At 34.0% G+C, this 25,095-nt stretch overlaps 2 protein-coding genes across 4 annotated transcripts in view; both read right to left on the bottom strand.

Annotated features, from left to right (window-relative positions):
* Window positions 1–242: 242 nt before the first annotated feature.
* Window positions 243–11,847, bottom strand: Prosalpha2 (proteasome alpha2 subunit). The gene is made up of 6 exons (XM_069823356.1): window positions 11,676–11,847; window positions 10,691–10,767; window positions 9,351–9,464; window positions 4,885–5,026; window positions 1,963–2,118; window positions 243–512 (listed from the first exon to the last, which is right to left on the bottom strand). The coding sequence occupies exons 1-6, from the start codon at window positions 11,714–11,716 to the stop codon at window positions 338–340; spliced, it is 705 nt and encodes a 234-aa protein (XP_069679457.1). The 5' UTR covers window positions 11,717–11,847; the 3' UTR covers window positions 243–337.
* A 2,521-nt stretch (window positions 11,848–14,368) lies between these two features.
* p (WD40 repeat domain-containing protein pink) overlaps window positions 14,369–25,095 on the bottom strand; it is a 29,308-nt gene continuing 18,581 nt past the window's right edge. For all 3 annotated transcript variants that reach the window (XM_069823354.1, XM_069823355.1, XM_069823353.1), the window contains exon 8: window positions 14,369–16,945. The gene's annotated coding sequence lies outside the window, so the exon portion shown is untranslated. The remainder of the gene's footprint in view (window positions 16,946–25,095) is intronic.

Genomic DNA, 25,095 nt, shown 5'->3' with positions numbered 1-25,095 from the left:
TATTATTATTATTATTATTATTATTATTATTTGTTATAATGAACAAATTACCCACTATAAATTCAAACAAAAATGTGTCAATTCAAATTAAAGAATTGATGGAAGGATTGTTAAGTAAGTAGAGTGTTAACTCAACGAGGATTAGAATATGAACACGAAAAGTATGCTGGTCTTTCTTTCATGACCATAGATCAGATACTTTTTGTTCAGACCTCGTAAAAGATGGCATTAATGGAAAGCTATGACAGTTTTAAATGTAATTTTATTTTATGTGTAGCATACATACCACAATCAAATTAATCATAAAAGAATAGAGCATAATACTGATGCACAGTACTTATGGGATATTGGCAAGATAATCTTTCACGTTGGATGGGTCAAGTCTTCTGAAACCTTGAGCATCACAGATACCAACTTCAATGTTGTCTGCTGTCATCTGCCCTTCAAAGCCTTCCTTTAGTGTCAGGATGGCAGTGTGAACAGCATCATCCAATTCCAAATCTTCACTGTATCTGTAACATTATTAATGGACAACTGCATAAGAAGATTAAGTATTATCAAACAAACGTGTTACCACAGTCTAGTACAGTGTATACAGTCACGAAGCTTGAGGTGATGAGAGTACTAGGAACAATAGATTGTGCCGGTACTATTTCGCATTGTCTGTGATGAGGTGACAGTAGCGATCCTAGAGTTAACGGCAATTCGGAAGGCGGTTGTCTGCTAGTGTTTGCATCGAGAGAGACAGATAGAGAGAGCAAGGCAGTGTACAACATTGCCACATCGTATTTCACGAGCACGTGCAATACAAATAGCGCAAGAGAGAATTTAAATTATCAAAAGACAATAATGACCTTAGCTATTGATTACTGTAAGCATGACACCAAACAAACCCTCTTTCCTTCACTAACAATATTCTTTGCACGGTTCTCAATCCCACACCACATGCTTTTGCAGTCGTTTCTTGCATGTTGGCAACATTGCTGCCAGCATCAAGATAGCCGGCAGCGTTCTGCTCGTCAACGTTTTTAAAATAATTATACACCTTAAACATTATTTTCCGCGCCAGCTTGTGTAATACTCGTCTTTTTACAGTCTCTTCTTCCATTTATTTACCTTACATACACACAGTAAAAGTTAGTTTTACTTATTCAATACATTGAAACACTCGCACGTGAACAAACGAACTCGGGAAGTGCTTGTTATAGACTGATTCTGATTGGTTCTACTGTACAAGCTTGTGACATCACATACCAGAAATGCTACGGTGCATATAGAAGCTAATCGCCTTCCGAAATGCCATCTAGTCTAGTGGTTAGCAACTATCTATGGATGCATATTCCCTACATATTGAGCTTCGTGACTGTATATACTAGACTGTGGTGTTACTTCAGTTTGGTTCAAAGAACCTCACAAAATGGTATCACTATTATGCATTCTTCATTGTCCTACGTAGCTTATGATTACTATTCTACTAGATCCAATACTCATGAATGCCATGAATGACGAATTTTTAAGGACAATAAAAATCATAAATATCTCATCTTTCAAAATGGAAGTTAAATCGACTTACAGCATACAGACAAAACTACTCTTTGAGTGATGTTACAGACAAGATTCACTACCAATTTCTTTCTTATACTAGGTGTGGCAATGAAATTCAATGGTTTTCACTGCCTTCTTGTATGACACTGAGCTGGCAGTGCATTGTTGCCAAACTATCCAGGATTTCAGCCTAATTTTCTAATTAACCATGCACTTACTGTATTTACAAAACTCATAAAAGTTTATTTTAACGTATTCCACTGTTCCCTTCAATCTGCACAGTTATATTACTTCCATCCTGTATGTGTTTGAAAATGTAGTCTATAAATTACAATTGACTCATCACAATTTGCTAAATAAATATGACACACCAGAAATATGGAAGAATTTACTTTACTTCAGCAGTAATAAATTTACCTCTTTTCAAGGAATGTCTTGCCATTGATAAAGTTCTTGCCCATGGCTGTTGCTTTCCAAGCAAAGTATGCTCCAGATGGATCACACTGGAACAAATAAGGCCTTCCTTCATCCCAGCCACAGATCAGCAGTGACACTCCGAATGGTCTCACACCCCTGAAAAAATAAAAATATGAAATGTAACATATCAGCAAAATTCATAAATAGAAGGTAATAGATAATAGGAACATATCACATAAATGGAAAATGATACTACCCAATGTATTATTATTATTATTATTATTATTATTATTATTATTATTATTATTATTACACATTCTTCTTCCCTTCAAGTATTAGCCTATGGTCTCTTATGATCTAACAATTGAATTTTCAACCCAGCGTTTCATTGGAAGACCTATACATCTCTTCTTGTTCGGACACAGTGAAACATGACTTTTGAGATTTATTATTATTACATTACGAACTAAATTACGTAAATAAGTAAATGTACGCAAGAAAACTAAATAATACAATAAGACATTGAGTCAGCAAAATCGAAGAATAATGATATGTCAGTGTCTTCTTCGAACATTCGTGTGACATCACATGACAGAAGAGCACATAACTTTTTGTGAACCTTCTAGTAATGAAGTATTTTAATTTGCAATGAGAAATAAAAACGAGCAACGTAAATACTTACTGGAGTACTGACTCCCACTTATCTAGAAATCGTGGCTTGAAGAACAAAGAATGCCAAAGATTAAAATATAATTTATTTCATGTTTCAGTCAGAAGGTTCATTGTAACAGTTTTATACAGCAATCTTCAATGAAACAATTGAAATTATATATATGATATGAGCCTCCGTGGAATGTAGTTAAGCGACGTTGGATGACTTCTGCAATGAGCACCCGAGGCGGACCTACTCGGGGGAGGAGTTTCGCCTCGGACCAACAGGGGGGCCTTGGGGAAAGTTGCCAAAGCAGGAATGGTATATGGATTTCTGTCAGCTGTAAGGACCGGTTGTTAAGGGAGTCATGTAGTTAGGTCAGTGCACGTAGGGGATCTGTGGCATGCAACTCATTCCATATCGAGGGTTACCGCAATAGAACTCAACAGGTCGCAATGCTGGGCCATCCGTGCCCCCCCCCTCAGTCAAATTCTATTCCATTCCATATTTATCATCATCAACCCATTTCCAAGCAATGGTGGCCCTTCATATTTCTGTATCAGGTACCACCAAAACTATCACTCATATTAACATTTGCTAATTCTCATTAGATATTCATATTTACACCTAGAATAGAATTATTATTATAGACAGTCCAATTATTTCCCTTCTTTCACTACTACTATATTATCTTCATTAATGTTTCCTTTTTGTAATCCAATCAAAATAAATTTACTATCCTAGTTAATTTTCAGTCTTTCATATCAATCCACAAGATCTAAGTTCAATCACACATCAACATCATGTATAACTATATAATAGGACATGGATGAATATATAATAGGATGTGAAACTTACTGAGTTTCCCGTAACACATCCATGTAATAGGATTCGAAACTGTAGTCAGCACCATCTGACGGCAGGGGACTCAAATAAGATGATCAGTGCCCGACATCGTAGGTGGTGAACATTAGACCTATGTGTTGGGTACAATACCCAGAGTTCTCCATTTATCCGTTCGTTCGAGATTCGAGACATTGCCATCTTGGCAGCCAGAAACTTGCTAATAAGTGAACATAAAGTGATACTATGTGTGTGTATAAGCAGTGTATGTTAAACAGTGATGTTTATGGACGTTGTAAAAATAGTGTTGTTGAATGTATTGTAAAGTAATAGTAATATAATAAATTGAACTATCTAAGTAGTTTTTGCAGACTTTTCTATTGCGCTGTACACTACCCAAAGAATACAATCCCAATTATCTAACCTTTTGCTTCATTTTCTGTCTCTGTCTGGTTATATTTTAATTGGATAGTGTAAAATAGATAGTCTCTTTTATCTTCCTGTTGGCTGCAGTAAGAATTTTCAGTGGAAGATGCTGTGAGGAATAAAATGTATTTTTTTTTAATTGGGTTAGTTTGAGAATAGGGATGAGGGTGGGAGGGAATACTTTCTGCATAGTTTAACATTTTCGTCACCAGGTGCACTGCTAAATGCATGGAGTAATTAGTTTTTATTTTCGTTACTTGGTGCACTGCTAGATGTAATAAGTTCTCCTCCGCCCAACAGGTGGCAGGAAGATCAATTTTATTTCTACATTAGCGCCTCTAGCATGTGTTACAGGAAACTCAGTAAGTTTCGCATCCTATCGCATGTCAACATACTTTAATATACTTTTGACCTCATCACATAAACCTTGAAATCTACACCTCAAATATTTTATCACAGTTCTTTCCTTAGTATCTGCGTTAATGTAATTTATATTATTTCAACCTAAAATCACAAGCATCACAACAACACCTTACAATAACACACTTCGACCTATATCTTTCTTGATTCGACATTGGTATCTCCACTACACACGAGAGTGTCACAGCCCCTTCCTCAGCCTATGCATGTTTAAACTTGAACTTAATAGGTTAATACTGCCCACATTTCGAATTTATAGTGATTGCGAAACTTCACCATCTCTAATAATGAGTCTCATTTGCAAGCATCTTCTCTGAAATACCAATTTCTATCAACATTGTTAGCTTCTGAGTCATTGTAGTAAAATGACAGCATGTAATCAGAATCAAGCAAGTCTCCACGCAGATTTTAATATTCATAGAGGCAAGCCTCCTATCAGAACCCAGTGGTATAAGACATTGTATAACAGACCTCAAGGACTGTGATCTTGAAATTCTATTGCATGTAGAATTTATATAAATAAATCTCAATGATTTCTATATTGGCATGCATTCAGACGTCAAAGTGTTGTATATACATACCCAGACTGGGTGTATTCTTGCATCACCATTGCAACACGCTGTACCAACTGTGCTGTCGGGATAGGCACTTGATAGACGAGGAAGTACTGCTGTGCCATCTTTCTTGCTCTCTTCACTAAAAGGCGATAATCTGGGCCCATTCCTGAACAAATAAAAAATATATTACAGTAAAACCCCATTTATTCAGACTAATGGGGGTCCTAGGTTCTACCATGTTTTTTTTTTTTTTTCAGTAGTCCATTGATACTATTCTCGGTAGTGCACTAACAACTGCTAAACACCTACAGCATCCTAGAAGTGAATACATGCAGAATCAGTCAGCTGTAACAGGTTTCACACTACTAGGGGTAGAAGATAGATGGTACAAACAATTCGTAAACAAAGAATAACTTTCATTTGACGGGACCAACATACACCCACTGCCTGCTACTGAATACAAAACACGGGAACTAGAGTCGACGGCAATTCAGAAGGCGGTAGTCTGCTAGCGTTTGCGTCGAGAGAGACAGATAGAGAGAGCAAGGCAGCGTACAACATTGCCACATCGTACTTCACGCGCACGTGCAATACAAACAGCGCAGGAGAGAATTTAAATTATCAAATGACAATAATGATCTTAGCCGTTAATTACTGTAATCATGACACCAAACAAAAACTCTTTCCTTCACTAACAATATTCTTTGCACGGTTCTCAATCCCACACCACATGCTTCTCCAGTCGTTTCTTGCACATTGTCAATGTTGCAGCCAGCATCAAGATGGCCGGCAGTGTTTTTAAAATAATTATACACCTTAAACACTAATTTTCGCGCCTACCTGTGCAATACTTGTCTTTTTACAGTCTCTTCTTTATTTATCTTACATACACACAGTAAAAGTTAGTTTTACTTATTCAATGTATTGAAACACTCATACGTGAACAAACGAACTCGAGAAGTACTTGTTACAGATTATTTCGAATGGTTCCATTGTACAAGCTTGTGACGTCACATACCAGAAATGCTACGGTGCATATAGCAGCCGACCGCCTTCCGAACTGCCGTCTAGTCTAAGGGCGTAGAAAGTAGATTTCTCTACCACCTGCATTCTTTAAAAGGCATTCACACTTATTTGTAGCCTTGCTGTGGAGTGAGAACAAGATGGTAACTTTGTCACTGGCATGCAATGACAGATCTTCGAAACATAAGACACAGTTATATTTTAGACAGTATTTTTTTAGAAAAGGAATGCATGTTATGGTCCAAAAATATTGTAAGTATTTTTACTCAACCATTTCGTTAATTGAAGTTCATTTAAGTGGAGTGTTACTGTACTTCGCCTACATATTTTGAGAATTTACTATTTTCAGTTGCACATTAGAATATTATACAAACTTTACCATTGACATGAAAAACTTAAGAGAGTCGAATATGTGAAGTATCTTCAACTACAGCAGTAATGAATGAAAAGAGAGAAAAAATCTAAGCATAACAACAGTCAATAGCCATTTCTAATTTCTCAAGTTGAGACTTTATCAGCAAGTTTCAAGTTTATACAACCACAATATGAATATAGTGGTCACATATGCAACAAAGATTTCAGTTTTTAGGAAGATGAGAGTTCCACAAACACATGGAAAAGGAAGTTCTTGAGATAAGAATATGGATCCATTCAACAAGTTTATAGAGGATTCCAGGTTACGAAAAAGCATTGGTTTTATGGGCCTTGCCTAGTATATTGTAGAATCTCTGTGGTAGGTAGATGTTTCTATGGCAACTGGTAATTTGATGGAACAGCCCCATTATGCCCAATGTATTTTTAACCTGGAATCCCCTGTAGGTTTAGAGAACATGAACCAAAAAGAAAGTCTATCAGATTTCGTAACTGAAAGAAAAATAAGTCAACTTTGATGGTTAGGTCATATTATGTCATTCTGGAATTAAAATATATATATAAATATATATATATATAATTTGAACTGGTAATGGAAATTACGGGAAAACGGCTGAATGGATTTTAATAAATGACCCCTCATTTTGAAGCTTGAAACTCAAAGTTTTTCAGAAAAATATTAGTTTTCAGTAAAATGTCAATTTTTCAACATAATTTCCTATTTTCCAAAATCCATCTGTCGTCAGTTTTGAGAACTAGCTAATTGCATTTCAGGATAAAACAAAACACACACTACAGTAAACAACATTACACGAAGGCCATGATCTGCAAGAATGCTGACATATTTAGAGCTGAAATTAAATTGGTTATTAAAAACTTAACTTACTAAAAATAATTTACAGGTTCGATTCTGTGGTGTATAATTTTCTGAGTATAGCTGTGTATTGGATATTAAAAACTACAAAACTTGAGATGGTTTGATGACATTATTACCATTAGAAATGAAATATTATTGTAGTTAATGCCATGATGTGACTATTTTTCATTAATTATACATATTAATGCTACATTGATGATATGAAAGTGAAACCTTTTTGGGTTATATAAGTAGATGTAAAAAATAACTTAAATTAGACTTTGATTTCTATATTTTACTGAGTGGCGGCTATATAGTATATATAGTATATGTTACTGAAAGCTATAAAACTTACGTAAGATAATAATATTATTAAAAATCAAATATTTTTATTGTTATTAATCAAGTAGGGTTGGGTCTTTTTCATATATTTAATGGCGGTGTGGTGTAGATATTTATATGCATGGTTCTCTTCAGTATTGGCTCGAGAGAGAGTATCTTTCATTATTATGGAAGCAAATAACTTTCAGAATGTCTGGTATTCTTCATTGAAAATAAATCTGAAAAATGTTTATTTGAACGTCTAATGAACTTAGTTTGCAGCATTTGCTGCACGAGCCACTAGTTGACTAGATTTCTGAGCCAGTTACTGAAAGCTGGTGAAATTTGAACATAGTATTAATTAATTAATATCAGTATTAATATTAATATATAATAGTTATTTTGTGTGTTGTGTTGTGGTTACAATTCAAGACTACAGTCAGGTAGGCCTAAGGGTAAATAAATATAACATACTTAGGTGTGATAATGCAGGTGGGTGATCAATAGAAATACCATTTTACATTTTAATAAATTTCTTTTGTGTTTAGATTTTTATTACAACTTCTTTTCACTTTACTCTGAAATCACAATAATATTCTGACTTTGACAACAGCAACTTTTTACGAACATAAGACAGACATTCCAGTTGTCACAGATGTTACATTTTTATTATTTTCAAGCTCTATATATTGAAAATGAAATGACTTCTACCAACTTTTATTATTAGAATCAATTTATAAGATCAGTATCATTATACAGAAAAAAAAGTTGTTGAATAAAATTTATTATTATTGCAGAAAATAAAGAAAAGGCTCTGTCGCAGATGTTACAAGATTTGTGAACTCACTTCACATGTTATTAACAAAAAGTGTAAAACTCGGTCTCTGCTTCAAGCAAAAAGAGATTCATTCTCATAGTGACCATGTGAAACTATGCAAATCTTATGGCATCCAATTAGTTCACGAAACATAATTGGTGAATATTTTATAGCTGTTTATTCCACGTCATGGATGTTACATTTCGTCATGGACGTTGTAGATGAGTTAATGTCCATTTTCCCAGTTTCAAAACAACTGTTACATTTCTAAGTCAAAATATTCACTTTAACTGTAAGATTGCTAATTGCTATCAACCCAAATTACTGAAAATAAATGTCAGAAAGAATATAGTACAGAGTCAGAAGTTTCTTGATCCTGGAGCTCTGGAATTAACAATGCAGACTCTCAAAATATTTCTTCAACAATAGCTCCTTGAAAAACATAGGCTATATTAACAGCTATTAGAAAGTGCTGAACACTTTAGGAAAACAAAACAATACCTATTACTTAGCAAAGACCACTTAGATTCAATACCCATTTATTTGTAAAATATTTTCCTTTTGAAAATAAAACATTAGAATATTTAAATTTAGATACTTACCTATGTCTTACACTAATAATAAACAAATATTTCTGAAAAATATTTTTTCATTGGAATTCCCAGTTTGCCCAGAAAGGCTGAAGAATGATATTGCTAATTACATCCTATTGCAATGCATGATTTAACCTTATTAAATCTGTGCTTCAGTGGCTGGTCATGATAATATCTTTGAAAAATATTGGAGTGCAAGAGGTCAAATGACTTTATTGTCAAACGCCTGGCACTAGAAAACAACAACAACCTTATTAAATGAATACCATCTAAGAGATTTACAAAGAAAGCTTACAATGGCAATTCTGAAGATAGAAGAGTTGGAAATTCTGAATGAGGTGTCTGAATGATGTGCAATATATTCGAAACCTCTAAGGACAGAGAATTACTGTGAATTTAGGCAGAAGGAAGGAAGCTAATTGTTTCAGAGGGCAGAACTCACTAATCTAATCTCTACAGATAATCTACTCGTAGTTTTTAAGTTATATATATATATATATCTACTTACCACTATATACCATTCCTATGTGGTTGGTAATCATTTCGACCTTGTGGACACTATGCTCGTCATAAAGTATCGACTTGTGTTTATTTTCTGTTGCAAGAACAATTCCATTCGAAGCTTAAAAAATTGAAATAAAACATAACATAAATATTCACATTTATAAATATCCACTGTAATATTTCTGTAACTGTTAGAGAGAAAAAAATGGTACAATACTTATGAAAATGCCTTAATAATAATAATTTATAATGGTAATCTCCTTTGAGGTCCTTTAAACGCTTTGGTCTTGGGAAAATTACTGTGTCTCATCTTTTCCATTGTTTCTCCTGCTTTTTCTATCGAAGGCTTCAGCAGTCTCAAGAGACATAGTCCTGCAGAGACACCTGCGGTCTCAATAAAAATGTTCGCATTCAGACATGTTTATTTATTCATTTATTTCTCCAATGGCAGGTACAATAAAACTCATCAATGACCCATAAGACCTCTTGCTTCCCAGTGTCTGTAGCACTCTGTAGTTTTTGATAGAGCATTCAGACACATTTGTTTGCAAAGAAAGTGCGCTTAGTTGCGCAAGACATTGATGGCCAGTAATTCTGCTGGCTCAAGGATCCTTTACATGATACTGATTTATTAAGTCTAATCTACAGCTACAACACATTTCATTTCTGAAAGAAGTTACACTAAAATCATTCAAAATTCCTCTCTTAAGAATTCTTTGACTGAGTCAAGTTTCAACTTGGGAACTTTAGCTCCAAAGCCAAGCTCAGTAACCATTATATCACTGAGAACAATGGGAAAATTGCTAAAGATCAGTTGGTTTCACTTTACTGTAAAACTACAAATGTGCAACAAATGACCATCTATGATATAACATTATGTCACTGCAAGCAACATATGCATACACTACATTCAAAATGACTGCTGGAAGCATCCTCGTATGGTAAGATGACTGTAGACAAGGAATGTTTTATACCACTTCTATACAATAATTATACACAAAGTTTTTCAGACTTATAAACCACTATCATTTTCCATTGCCCTATTAGTTTTGCCATAGGCCTATCGCAGTCCGGATATTTACGAGAAAATATTTAGACATGGGCTATTTCGTAATGTCCAGCTGGACAAGTTTACGACCAAGCCCGACCTACTTAATATAACTTTTCAACAATGACTCTGTCAATTAAAAGTAATGGCCTTTCTGTTAAATGTGATATATACACACAGATATATAGGCCTATATAATAAATTCTACTATTTTCAATGCCAAGAAAATATTAAAACTTAAAAATAGACAATATCAATACACAAAATAATCTATCATTTTAATACTAACAATCTACCTTTAATTCCAACTGATGGAGCTCCTGCTGCAACTGCTGCCAATGCATATTCAATTTGCACTAGCTTTCCTGAAGGACTGCAAAAACAAATTAATTATATTGTTATGTAATAAGTTCTTTATTTCGAATACAGACCTAGGTCTATTTGTTGCTATGCTACTATTTATAAAATCAACTTCTCTTTCTACGTTAATCGTACCTCAGTCGTAATTCTAAATAAATGAACCTTAATTCAACTCCTGACAGATCCTGTGGGATTTGAAGGACAATCTCTGTAGTTTAAGCACAGTCTACTATGTACAGTCACGAAGCTTGAGTTGATGAGGGTACTAGGAACAATAGACTGTGCAGGTACTATTTCGCATTGTCTGTGATGAGGCGATAGTAGCGATCCTAGTGGTTAGCAACTATCTATGGATGCATGTTTCCTACGTATTGAGCATCGTGACTGTATATACTAGACTGTGGTTACTTGCAAAATCTATTTGGCCTAAAGTAAATGTTGGTATTTAAAGCATTATGCCTAATTATGGGTGATCAACTGTTTATACGACCAAATCGAAACGCATACTTACCACACCAAAGCACCCGGTAAATAAATACCTCGGCACAAAGACAACTCTGAGGCATGAATATTTGGTTAAACGAGCATAATTTGGCTATACCCTAAATCATATTGTATTCTATGATCTAGAGTTATACGTTGGCTTGTATGATTCATGAGGAATGAAGTGACTGAATGTTCGATAAAGTCTACGGAATGAGGTTATGTTAGCTTCACTTCTTCTAGGCCTAAGTAGATTCAATTCTGTCTAATATATTGCAATATTAGGTAAATAAATGCCACAAAGAATATTAAAAAAAACTAGCATTATTTTATGAGAAATATGAATCTTAACCTAACATATTCTCTTCAGACATTCGTTCAAAAATTATCATACATTTTATAATTATAATACATTACAAAGATAGTTCTCAAACTTACCTAAATGTTGTCAATGAAAAACTATATCTCTCCGATGCCATGATTACAATGCAACCTTACCGCACACCAAATACTCAGAATGACAGAACGCTCAAAATTTCAATTGTTTAGTTTCAATTTCAGCAAAATCATTTCGTCTATGGCATGGATTAATCCGTATCTATGAAATCTACAGTATGAAGAGACATCTTTAAAAATATGAAGAACGACAAAGGAATGTGGTAATACTGTTTCTACTCGGCAGATGGCTCGCTATATATCATGAAGCAAAGACGTTATAGTCAAAGACGTTTTATAGTTTAACCAGCGAATAGGGATTATAAAGAATGGACACTGAGCGAATTTTCCTGTGTTTTGTTTCTCTGTGCGCCAGCGGCTAGTTCCACTTTCAAGCGCTAGAGGTAGTGTAATCGAGCATACGCTAAGTTAATAATTGAGAATAGAATTAAGATACAGGATCCAAACATCGCCTACCTTATTGCATAAGCCAGTAACGCTTTGCTTCAAATAAATTCAAGTTAACAGCTTTTCCTTATTTCTCAGTGACAAACTAGTTGTAATAATAATATTTTATATTTCAGATATCATAAATTATATTATCAAATAATATAATACATTATAAAATTAAGTATCGAATTCGTTTAATATCTGTATATAATATAATATAGGTATATGGTTTTACTTGTCGTAAGAGTTTTGTTTTTCCATTTTCAGCGCTATCAAATCATTACATATTTTAATTGTTGTTGGGGGTCAACGTCTGAACTCTCATTATAAAGGAACTCTAGAGTCTAGACATTACAGTTAATGAGGATTTATTATTTTATGGATCCAATTTATTTTATTTGAGTACATAATGTACCTAGATGTATTAATTGTATGTGTTATATTTCCGCTGTGTCGACTGCTAGCTGGTGTGATGTCAGCGCCAACTCTAGGGAGAAAGCAGAATCTAACGCTCTAGCTGGCTTGAAGGTCATTGAAATCGGTCCGGCTACATCAAAGGTACCGACGCGAAGTGTCCATTCTTTATAATCCCTATTCGCTGGTTTAACCGTTATAGTCATGAAGAAATGCACCCAGGAGGCTCGGGTTCGTTTAGCGGTACTAGAAAGATTTTTAAATGTCAATCGTAAAATATTTAACTACGGTCTTCCTAATACTTTGGTACCTAATAAAGAATATTAAACGCAGTGGTCGAGTGGTTAAAACATACGAGTCTAAAATACGAGATCGATGGTTCGAATTCCAACACGATCACTTCTCATCCTGCCTAATGTTTTCCCGTGGTTTTCATAAAACGCTAAGACAAATGTTGGGATGAACCCTAAAAGAAATGGGATCTGCATCCCCTTCCCCATCAGACCCCCTGTGTTCGTTCAACATTCAATAATTCGTTTCTTCTTAATGCCAATGGACTGATAGACACTATCCCATTCTGGCTGTCTTAACTCCTGACAACCTAGGGGTAGGACTTACCATGTATAAGGCCCTCATTCGCTCTGTTATAACCTATGCCACATCCATATGGGGATTCGTGGCAGTGACTCATCTCCGTAAACTCCAAGTTATCCAGGAACAGGTGATTCGGATCTGTACCCATCTCATCTCCCTCAAGTCGTCTCGAGAAAGAAGTTCCATGATGAGCTAAACTTGCCAACCATCGAAGAGTTCATTGTTAGACTGGCTAGGAACCTGTACATGGCAGCCCGTGCCAGCCCCAACCCGCTCATATCTGGCATCTGTCAGTATGATCCTAGGTACGGCCAAGACACCAGACAGGCCCATTAGCTATACTTTTGAGAAAGGAGGACAGGGAGGCTGGCGTCACTGCCAGGTTTCGTAGGAAGCACTCACCTTCTTGTAAAATCCTTGAATAATGCAACAGCTTTGAAATGACTTTGTCCTAAATTCAGCTAAAATATAATCACTCCCCAAATAGTATTCTCTCAATGATCGATGGAATCACCATAGAGCCAATTGGTTAGTCTATACCCATCGAGTCATAGTCATCTCATTTAAGAGCCAATTTCATCTATAAACGGAGTTAATCTTCTCAAAAGAATATTGGACAAAATTTTGTACAACGTCAACAAAAGTGATATTCCTCGAAAGTTACTACAGTTAGTTTTGTCCTCCTTTTCAAAAATAGGTACAATTATGGACTCCTTCCATTGTTTTGGTACAATTTTCTTTTCCCAAATAGCAAGTCCAAGCTTATAAATTTTGTTAGGTAATGTGCTTCCACCCTCTTGTATTAATTCTGCTGGAATTTGAGCGATACCTGGAGACCTGTACTTTTTCAGATTTTCTATCACAATTTCAACTTCAGAGAGTGTGGGTTCGGGTATAAATGGCTCAGCAGTTTGTATTTTAATTTCGTCCCGATCATTTCTATTTGGCCTATGTACATTTAGTAGGCCTAGTTGTCCAAAATAGTTTTTCCATCTGTTCAGAATTGAAATCGCACAATGACAATAACACTCTGACGTTGTAAGCGAAGTCAGCACCTAAACATTCAACTTCGAATCATGATAGGGTGATATGTTAAAGTAATACTGAACCATTTTTATTTACATCTTCAAGGGTGACCAAAATTATTTTTGTTCCACTAGATTCGTGATTTGGACCACTGTGCAATGGTAGGAACTTCTGTTTGATAAAAGGGTACTTGAAAATTAACAAAATAATCATTTACTGGAAAATGACTCAAATTTATTATTATTACACTTTCTTTCTACATTAGACATTGAATAATACAATGTTCCAAAATATGTTTAATTGAAAACAATAATAAATTGTTACATGCTATATTAAAGCTTAGATCAGAAACTTACTTAAAAGTTGTGAGTGTAAAAGACCTACTTACGAGTAAATTAAAGAGTGTGATCCCAAAACTCGCTCAGTCCATTTGGCCATTTTTATGATTTACACATGTACTATGATTTTTTTAGATCTCTATCACTGTATTTTAATCGTCTTTTCTTCCAAAACAAGGCCAATCCTTGTCTGAAAGTTTGTGTTATTGTGCATGTCACTTGAAAACTCGCTCAGTCCGTAGACCAGTGGATAAAGAAACTAGCTCAATCCTTTAATAAAAATGTGTTTGGGATCACAATCTTCAAATATAGATTACAAAAGCTGACTTAAAAATTATTCTAATATGTAAATGAAAAGCAATGTAACAGTAAATGTTATTGGCAGTTCTTAGTTCTAATCTAATCTAATCTAATCTTAGTACTCATTCAGAAGGTAGTAAAGGTACAACAAAGTGACAGTAGGCCTAATTCTTAAGGTCTTCCTGTTAATCTCTTACACAATTAACCCAATGTTCATTTCAATAACACTTTACAAAAATTACTGCATAAATATCATACATATTACTAATTATTTTTTGAGATTTATTATGGGAAAATAATATGAAATCTTAACCAAGATAATAGTACATTATGCAACGAGCCTATAATGGTAGTAATTAAGAAGCAAGTATGATTGTTCATGAAACGAGTGTGAGTTTCATAATTTTCATACGAGCGTCTTAATTACCATTATAGGCAAGTTTCATACGACTTTTTATGCTCGACCATATTTCTAACTTGAAAGTATTGAAAATTAGGTCTTTTTATGGTTATGTGCGAACTGACCTGAATTGTGATATGTGCGCAGACGCGAAAGTATTGATTTTTTCCAAGCCGAATGTCATTGACCTTGGCACAGAATAAGAATGAACATTAGTCTGATATAACCTGGAAATTGATTTAGAATTGAAAAACGAGATGACAAATTGAATTTATTTGAATATTATTTACAATTAACGCTAATTATTATAGTAACAGAACATAACCTTCTGCAACAGTATTGGATTTCCAGCCTCCGTGACTTTTCGCTAATTGTCTGTCAATTGCATATCCAAGAATAATCGATATAATGGTACAAAGCTGACTTGTGATTGGCTGAAGACCTGTACTTTAATGAGGTGTACTTTAATGACATGCATTAAAGGACTGCTACCAGGTGTATAATTACTACATTTCGGCATGGTCGAGCATAAAGTTATAAAGTTAACTACCGGTACTTAGCACAATGGTCCATAAACTAGATTTTTTAAAACGATACAGGGCACTTTTCAAAACCCACCAATGAATCAGAATTTGTGCCTAACCCAGATTCATAGCACATATTTTACCTAAACCTTTCGCAGAGACTATTTTCACAGGGCAGTAGTCTTAAATGACTAGAATTTGTATCACAGCCTGTTTATATGTACTTCTAAAAACCGGCAAACATTCGCTGATGGAAGGTCTTAGAAGGACAAAGAAATTACCAACAGTCATATTTGTAATTTATTCAGGACTACAGACTGAACTGGATACAGCACGAAAGAGGATGGTTAATGACGGGATGAAACCAAATAGCGTCTATATTACCGACTTAAAGGAAAGAGAAGTTTGGGACGGCTGAATGAGCGACTAACTGACATTATAACAGGTCACGAGGCCTAAAATGGGAAAGGATGATGATGATGATGATGATTATGATGGCAGAAGATTCATCATTTGAAGGCGATAAAATAAATAATAGCAGAATCTATGTGATTATGAGCATGAATCATAAACACATTTGCTAATACGTATTAATGAATAGTATGTACGTACACAATAGCTTCCCAGAGAAAAGATCCAAATATACAAAATGTCCATACTAGAAAGTCCAGATACATATTACTCCAGGGAACTTAATCCACGAATAAAACGTCCGATAGACAAAGTTCTATGTGTAAAAATGACCAATAGGCTGAATGATCCAATATGAAACAGGCCAATCAATAAAGATAATTGTGTAAAACAATACAATGAAATCCGATGTTTAATGAGAAAAAAGATTCTGTTCCCTATGGTACCAAGGAATTGAAAGTCTAAGCTACATCTCTTCTGAATAACCTACCATCGCTTTCTCTCTCATTTCCAACAAAATCTAATCAGATATAATCTGAAATTATAATTACAATAAAACTGTTGAAGTTACCTCATAAAAAGAATTGAAGAACTTCCTGTATTGTTTACAGTTCTTGATCTGATCTTACATATGAGCACAGGGGAAAAATATACGAGTTCAGTAAAATATAACATCTTGAATCTTGCTTACACCACTTTTAATACTTAAATATAAATGATTGGTAATGAATGGCACCCCCACAACAGGCAGCGAAGTTCGAGATGATGCCGAGATGTAGTAGGCTCTGAGGATGGTGTGAAGAAGCACCGAAACAGCTGTAAGCCACATGTGCTTATATATAATTGAACACGAGTAAGTTTGCCAATAAACCAATCATTTAAAATATAACATTTGAATCTTTTAACTTTACGCAAGTTACATATGTGTAAATTAATTTTCTAATCACATCCCTCATTCAGAATTGAATCTTTACATTTTATGTAAAATGAAAGATTTCTGACAGGGTTGAAATTGTTTACACTTGCTAGAAAATTTGTACCAAATAAACGTGGCCTACATATTAACAATCGATTGTCCCTTTAATAACTGTTAATTTCAAAATCTTATTCAAAGTTTTCTTACAACAATTGAATTTTCTGGCTTCTTTCAGGATGATCAGGCATCCGGCTTTTGGAGGGCATGTCCTCCTTTTAAGACTTATCCTCCATTAATTTAATATCCCAAAATGTCCATCACAAAATGACTACTGAAATCCGAACTCTACGTAACACATGTTATTTCTTGTCTTTTACCGAAAAAAAAAGAAGTAATTTTTATCTATACAGGTTGAGATAACACCAAAAGAATAGCTTTCTTTGGTTTGCATTGGTAATTTTGTCCTTGAACTAAATTTATCAAATGTAGGCTAATGTTCATAAACAGAAGAATATTTGAGGAACTTATTTTCAAAACGGCCCTTGTCCATTCCCATAACTTTGTGAGAAATGACGAAGAACGTTTTTAGGTCTAAAATTTCTTACCAGCTAAGCAAGAGACATTATGAAACCAAACAGGTTGGGTGCATTTAGAATCAAATGAGAGCGTAAGACTCTTTGATTTCAAAGCTAAAACTAATATTTTGTCGCAATTTTGCTGTAGACAAAAGTCAGTTTGATTCCAGTAGTCATTTTTAACGCAAGCTTTTAATGGTTTAGAGAGCATTCTGAAGACAAATCATGACAGTTGCATGTAGAGTTATATTTTAAAAATGCTTGGACACCGGAAGCTCGTTTTCATTAACAGGTGGACAAGAGAAGTTTTACCAAATGAGCTCCTCATTTGATACTGTATCTATTATAAATTGGATTTTGTTTACATTGAGAATTAATGTGTACAGTATTATCACATGAACAGCATGAAAGCAATAACAGACACCAAAACAACATTTCGCGGGTGTCGTGTGAAGGGGGTTAAGTCAAATTGCAAGGTTTGTAAACTTCTCTCCTTTGGTACTGAACAAAACCCCTCTGTCACAAAATATGGAGCACTGTAACTGCATCATGGATGGAAGAATGACTTAACCCCTTTAATACAAGAGAAAAGTAATTGTGGATAGTTCAAATCTGTACTTATTCCAGTGTAGCCAAAGCAACTTAACCCCCTTTACACGAGCACCCACGATTTTAAGTGTACAAAACAGTGTCGTTACATGAGGGTACCATGGAATTATGCATTGTTCTTCTTTTTAGTAAAATGTCCTCCTTTTTCACCATTCTGTCCTTCAAAGACATTTTAGCATCTGGTCACACTGGCTTCTCCTCTTAGGAAAAATACGACTTTTCCATGACCAGTTTGGTCCCACAGACTATGTGAACACTAGACTGATTATTATTTAAGAAGGTTAAATAAATCTAATATGAATTAAGTGAATCGAAAACTTTTCACAAAAAGGAGTCCGTAATAAAATGGTGAAACTATGCAATGCAGATTTCTTTGTATAAACAACGTCATCACATTTTGAAGTACCGGTAAGTATTCATAATTTGGTTATATTATACTTATACATTAAACATACCGGTATGTCAAATGATAAATGAAAATCATTGTAACCATCATTGTGAGTACAATAAAAGAACTATTTTGTATTGTGTTATTTACATATTCATCTACACTATATATTTTAAATTAGACGCAGTTTACTTTAACATGAATTTAATTACATGCGCATAATGAAACACTTATTAATATTGTTGTTGTTTAGTCAACTGTCCGAAGAAGGTTTGAACCTCGTGACACCAATAAGGCGTCACTCATGAGAGATAATGAGAGATAATAAGTTCCTTTAACCCTCCATTGCATGCATTGCTGACAGTAACATATTACACTAATCAGACTTCAGATTTATTAATTTGGATTGAAAAGGTATATATTACTGCAAATACAGTAGAACAAATTCATTATTTATGTACAACTGGTTCATAACGGACTTGATATACAGTTTTCAATGAAGATATCAAGTTATGGTCTCTGGAGAACATTATGCAACAAAGAGTGTTCCCATGTTGAAGTCAGTCACTGTCACTCCTGTGGGTTCTGAAGGATATTAACAGAACTGCACAGAATCCGTTCTAATGTTCGTCACATTGTAACACAACTATACTTGAACATTTCTCTGAAGTGTGAACAGAGTGTCTACCAAAATAAATATAAAATTTCTGACTTTTTCTTGACCTTTTTAATCGACCCCTAGTTGAATTAAAATTGGAATTTAGCAATATATATTTTTTTTTTATTTAACGAAAAACCTCTACCGAGGCCAGTTACGATGAAAATCTAAAGTTTCGCCATTAGAAAACAACAATAATAAACAACAAATCAGATCTCAACTACTCTTTGTTAGTCTCAGCTGTCGTAAGAAAGGGAGTTCACCAGTGGCGGTTCGTGAGGTTTCAGTTTGGTAGGGCTGCAATATAATTTTCTACATATGGCAATACCTACGCATATCACAGTGAAATTTATATTATTAATACATTTTTAATCTGTATTGAAGTTGAAGCATAACGAATTACTGGTCTAGTTCTTTTTTGTGCTGCTGCTATTGATAATACTTATGCTCAATTAAGAGTGAAGTTACGAAACACTATACACATTAAAATTGAAATGGAAAATACTATGGAAATATGCAATAGTGCGTTGTGTTCTGAATAAAATCAAAGATATGTCGCTGCTTCCTTCATAATTTTATTTCACCATCATTACCATTCCACATATTAGACCTAGTGATCTCCTATGGTCTCTAGTCATCATTTTTTAGATCTTCCTAAGTTTCTGCGACCTCTGGGAACGTATGTTAGGATTCATATTGGCAAACAAGTATAGGACATTCTGGCAACATGTTCTCCAGTTATTTACTTGTAGAAATTTGAATGTAATTAAAATTCCCTTGGACAATTTTATTTGAATACTAAGTCTGCCTCCCTTGCGACTGGAACATTTTTTGTTCACTTTATCATTAAAATTAACAATTTTGTCAAACATGCTTAACATTGCCAAAGCACAAAGACGGTCTTCTGTCATATATTACTTACAAGCATTCACTCTCTCTTCAGAATAGAGAAGCACCTCTCAGGCTCAGCTGTAGTCACATGGGAGTAGTAATAATTATTTTGAGGAGAGATTCCTATATCCAATATGATTTCGTACATTAAGATGTTGCAGAATTATTGCCTTTCATATAAAACAGATGGTTCAGTTTTCAGACATTCTTTACACAAGATAGGGTAAATAATTTTGCTGCTGGCAAATGTTTATTGAAAGCAAATATCTCTCTTTTACCTTTTAAGTAATGACATCACACACTTCTTGTTTTTTTTTTTTTCTTTTTTTTTTTTTTCCGCCAGAGACAAGACACGTTTGTTTCTATCTCATGATTGCCTCAAGAAATGCATTTACTGCATTATAGATATCAATGAAGTTGGGATTATGATGCTGCAGATAGTTATACAAAATATCCACGAAGGATGATCTGATAAAAAAAATTCTATCCAAATGTTAACTCCTGTCAATCCACGTAAGAAGAATCCTACTTGAACAGTGGAATGATTTCTGTCAATCTAATGTTACTTAAAGCATTTTATCATTTTATTAGGTTTTCCTTATTTGAAAAACGATAATAACTAATCGATCATCCACGAAGGATGATCTGATAAAAAAAATTCTATCCAAATGTTAACTCCTGTCAATCCACGTAAGAAGAATCCTACTTGAACAGTGGAATGATTTCTGTCAATCTAATGTTACTTAAAGCATTTTATCATTTTATTAGGTTTTCCTTATTTGAAAAACGATAATAACTAATCGATTATTAAAATTCCATCTTATTTTTTATCCTCCATCTATTCCTTCACGAACGCTATTCGGCATAGCTAATCATGAGGAACACTTAGAAAAGATGCAGGTACAGCAACAAGATTAAAAAAAATACGAGCTTGTGAATTCTATGATGTTGCTTCTTCTATAATTAGCTTTAGCTGATGTGTATAGCAATACATAAAATTTGCACACTTGTATGATTGTTTAATAATATTGTCTGCATACCTCTCTTTTCCCAAATCATGTCTGCTGCATCATAAGTTTGTCTGCACTAGACAACTTCACGGGCTGCAAGGAGTGCAGACCCTGGCTTGCCGTATTTACGAGCATTCTCCCCCACTCTTTCCCATCAGCTAGCCGTCCAGATGCTATGCACGGCCCAAACTGTATACAGCTCGACAGTTCTAGATGAACGCAACTATCTACTCGACAGTTACAGTAGAACGCAAATATAAGAATTTAAAGAATATCCATAATTAGTACCTCAATATTATTCAAATACAGTACTTGGTTGTTCTTTAAAATTTCAGGAAGGGCTGCAGTACTTATGGGCGAGCCGCCACTGGAGTTCACTATTCATGTGTTAGGTTCTCCAATGCTCTGCCTAATTACCTTAAGAGTTTTGAAAGGTCAAGAAAAACGTTCAGAACAGGATTAACAAAATTTCTCCATATTCATATTTTCTACTCAACTGATGAATAATTGTGTATGATTGTAAATTGAATTAATCTGCTTGCTATATATTGAATATTTTTATATAACTTTTGCCTTGTTTCACATCTCAAGTTACAATGCTGATGTAAGTTCTATGGAATACAATGAAATGAAAATGAAAAAGAACAACTTTAGTTATATCCTTGAACGCATCTAAAACAGTTACCCATAATAACATCAAATAATCTATGTGCATATTCTTGTAATTAGACTATACAAAGACAAAAGATGAGTTGTTAATTTTGGTACAATAAACTAGTTTATATACATTGCGCACATTTTGATGAATATATGATTCAGTTCCACATAGAGTAAATGAAAATATACAAATATTTACTTGGTTTATAAAGTGAAAAAGGCTGGAAGGGGAAGGGGGAGGGGAAGTTTACGAGTAACCTTTGCTAATATTACATACAAAATCTACAAACATTGTTCCATAAAATTAATGCACACAAGTTTATGTACCAATCAAATCAATATATTTAATGATGTACGTGAAAATGGAACATTTATTAACTTCTAGCTTACTTCAAATGAAGTATAATATCTTTTGGCAAGCTAAATTGGCAATACTCATTTTTTTAAACAGTTGAAAAAAGACATATCCAACATTTTAAGTTGCATGGCTCGCTGAAGTGGTGTGCAACTACAAAAATGGGTCAGTCTTGCCATCTATCCGTAATATGTATGTATCTAATGCCTACCCACTTCATTTTACGTGTTTTGGGTATACATACATACATAAAGTTTGTTTCTCATTATATGTCAATTTTCGTATTTAACAAGGGATGAGTATGATTAAATTAATTCATTTTAATTTAGCCTTTTGTTTATATAAGCATAAAATATACATACACCTAATCATGTACACATCTTTACTTTTAACAGTACGAATTTAGAACTTCGACATTGGATGTTCAATGAAGAGAAATAATGTTTAGACAAAAAGCCAAAAAAAAAAAAGACAATTTTTAAGTTTACCAACAACAACTTCATTAACCATCACTACAATTTTTACATTATGATGTCACGAAATGTGCAAATAATATTACGATGTATGACAAAATTCTATGCAATATTTTTCATACACTGGGTCTACCACTGGTCTGCCACTGGATAGATCTTCTAGCGAGCTAGTCACTGAAAATGATCCATCTACCAGTAAATTGTAACCCCTCAATACGAAGTATCTGTTATTTACATTGAACACTCGAAATTATGACCACAAGCCTTTATGTAAGCTATGAATCACATCTTGGGAATGTTTCCAAAAACGAATGGAGTTTTTCACTGAAATATTATTAATTTTTTAAGCAGTTCTGCACGACAGTCTGAACTTACATTACTGCCTGCTAGAAGGCGCAATGGCTTTCAATCGCTAGCACCCATGAGAAACGAAATTTCTCAACTGATACACAGTTCCTTTGTCAGAAAAATCGAGACTTTTTTCCCCATAAATATTACTTGATAACTTTTTCAAACAAACTGGCGTTTTTCATGACTGTATTTCATTTCACATATATGTAATACTAAGCATTCACAAGACTACAACAGAATGCTTTCACTTAGGTACTAATGTAAACAGGTTCAACACATGACTACATCTTAAAACAGCTGATACGAGTGGAGTGCCAAAAGTAGAAAGACTTTGTCAAGAAAGACAGCTCCATAAATACCCGATGGCAAGTTAAAAAATTTCTTCCTGTATTTAGTGATTTATTATGTACTAGCCGTACCCGTGCGCTCTGCTGCACCCGTTAGAAATAAATATAAAGTAATTACATAATTAAAATAGGACATTTGATCCAGGGAACATTCGTGTTTGAGAGAAGGATAAATCGTTTAATATGTTACTTAATTTAAATTGCATCCAAATAATTAAAATGCAATCATTTTGGTCCAGAGACACTCATTTGGTACAATGACAATTCCTTTCACATGTTTCTTAATTTTTATTACATGCAACCATAGTTTAATGAAGATTGACATCATTTAGATTTAATGTGTATATTTTATTTTACTTGTTATAGGTTTCCATTGAATTATGGTAATAACTTAATTTTAACCCTTGTTTTCTACGTATTCAGTAAATGGCACTTGGCCCACTATGGTACTGAACCCTTCAAATAACTTAAATTATATTATATACTATTACATATTATATTATATTATATTATATTATATTATATTATATTATATTATATTATATTATATCAGAAGTTACTGTAATAACATTATAGCATTATGTCCATCTAGAGAAACTACACTTTCCAGTGGTGAAATAATAATTAATTACACAAATCGGTTAATTTAGCTTCCAATATTACTTCATACAAACACAGAAACATTCTCTGTAGGCTATCTTTCATAGCTTTCGATTGTTGCTGTCCAAGGCCCCTTATAGACGAAGTCATTTGTTTTTTAATTCATTACACGGCCTTAGATGGCAGTTATTTTAATTTTAAAACTCATTTATCTCATTAAATATCAGTCCTATCAAAATTTTTCAAGGAATAAATCTTATCGCAAATTATTTTTAAAGAAACTTTTGTTATGTAATATTTTTCACAAAAATCAATAATAAGCGAGATATTTCGATTTATTTAATTCAGGCCCCCTTATAACCACCCTTTTAAATAACGTATTTTGAATGCCATATAGCCTAAAATCTAAGTTACAACGAACATAATTTATATTCCAATTTTCATCGAAATCCGTTCATTCATTATCGCGTGAAAAGGTAACAACATACATACAGACAGACAGACAGACATACAAACAAAAATTTCAAAAAAGCGATTTTCGGTTTCAGGGTGGTTAATTATATATGTTAGGACCAATTTTTTTTGGAAAATCGAAAATTACCAGAAAAATTTCGGTTACAGAATTATTATTAGTATAGATAGATGATGTAGTATTATGCTTTATCTGAAAGCATGTATAGCTTAAATAAAGAAATTTTATTCCAATATCATTCAATGCAGCTTCCTAAAAAACCAACTCCTTAAATGTAATGACAGACAGAAGATTTTTGGCCTCTTCACAGCAACATGTCACGTCCCTTGGCATACGTAGAGAGCATAGCAATGAGTTCCGTGATCTTGCTCCAACTGACATGCATCTAACGTTCAGTATCAGAACTGAAAATCCTCTGCTTGGTAAAGACTATCTCAATGAAAGCATGCATGATGCAACATACTGCAAATTCGTACACATTAAAATATTACGCATAGGCCACTTACTGAAGAATCAACCCTGTTTCACTAGAGGCAAAATAGTGCACTATGGCATAAAGCATTAATCCAAGAATACATGTGCAGTTTAGGTTGTAAGGCCGAATCGTATATTTCATAATCAAGAACTATATTAAGTCACAAAGGCACTTGTGGGAAAATATTTG

Source organism: Periplaneta americana, chromosome 4, assembly GCF_040183065.1.
Source record: "Periplaneta americana isolate PAMFEO1 chromosome 4, P.americana_PAMFEO1_priV1, whole genome shotgun sequence".
Classification (NCBI taxonomy): Eukaryota; Metazoa; Arthropoda; class Insecta; order Blattodea; family Blattidae; genus Periplaneta; species Periplaneta americana.
Note: the sequence above shows the minus strand (reverse complement) of the source record. Positions and strands in the feature narration are given on the sequence as shown.

Excerpts from the sequence above, each read along its gene's own strand:
- Prosalpha2 (XM_069823356.1), bottom strand. The coding sequence starts at position 11,716 with ATGGCATCGGAGAGATATAGTTTTTCATTGACAACATTTAG. Across the intron at positions 9,465-10,690 it reads TCCATCAGTTGGAATTAAAG|CTTCGAATGGAATTGTTCTT; the intron begins GTAGATTGTTAG and ends CAATTTTTTAAG. Across the intron at positions 2,119-4,884 it reads CAAGAATACACCCAGTCTGG|GGGTGTGAGACCATTCGGAG; the intron begins GTATGTATATAC and ends TTATTTTTTCAG.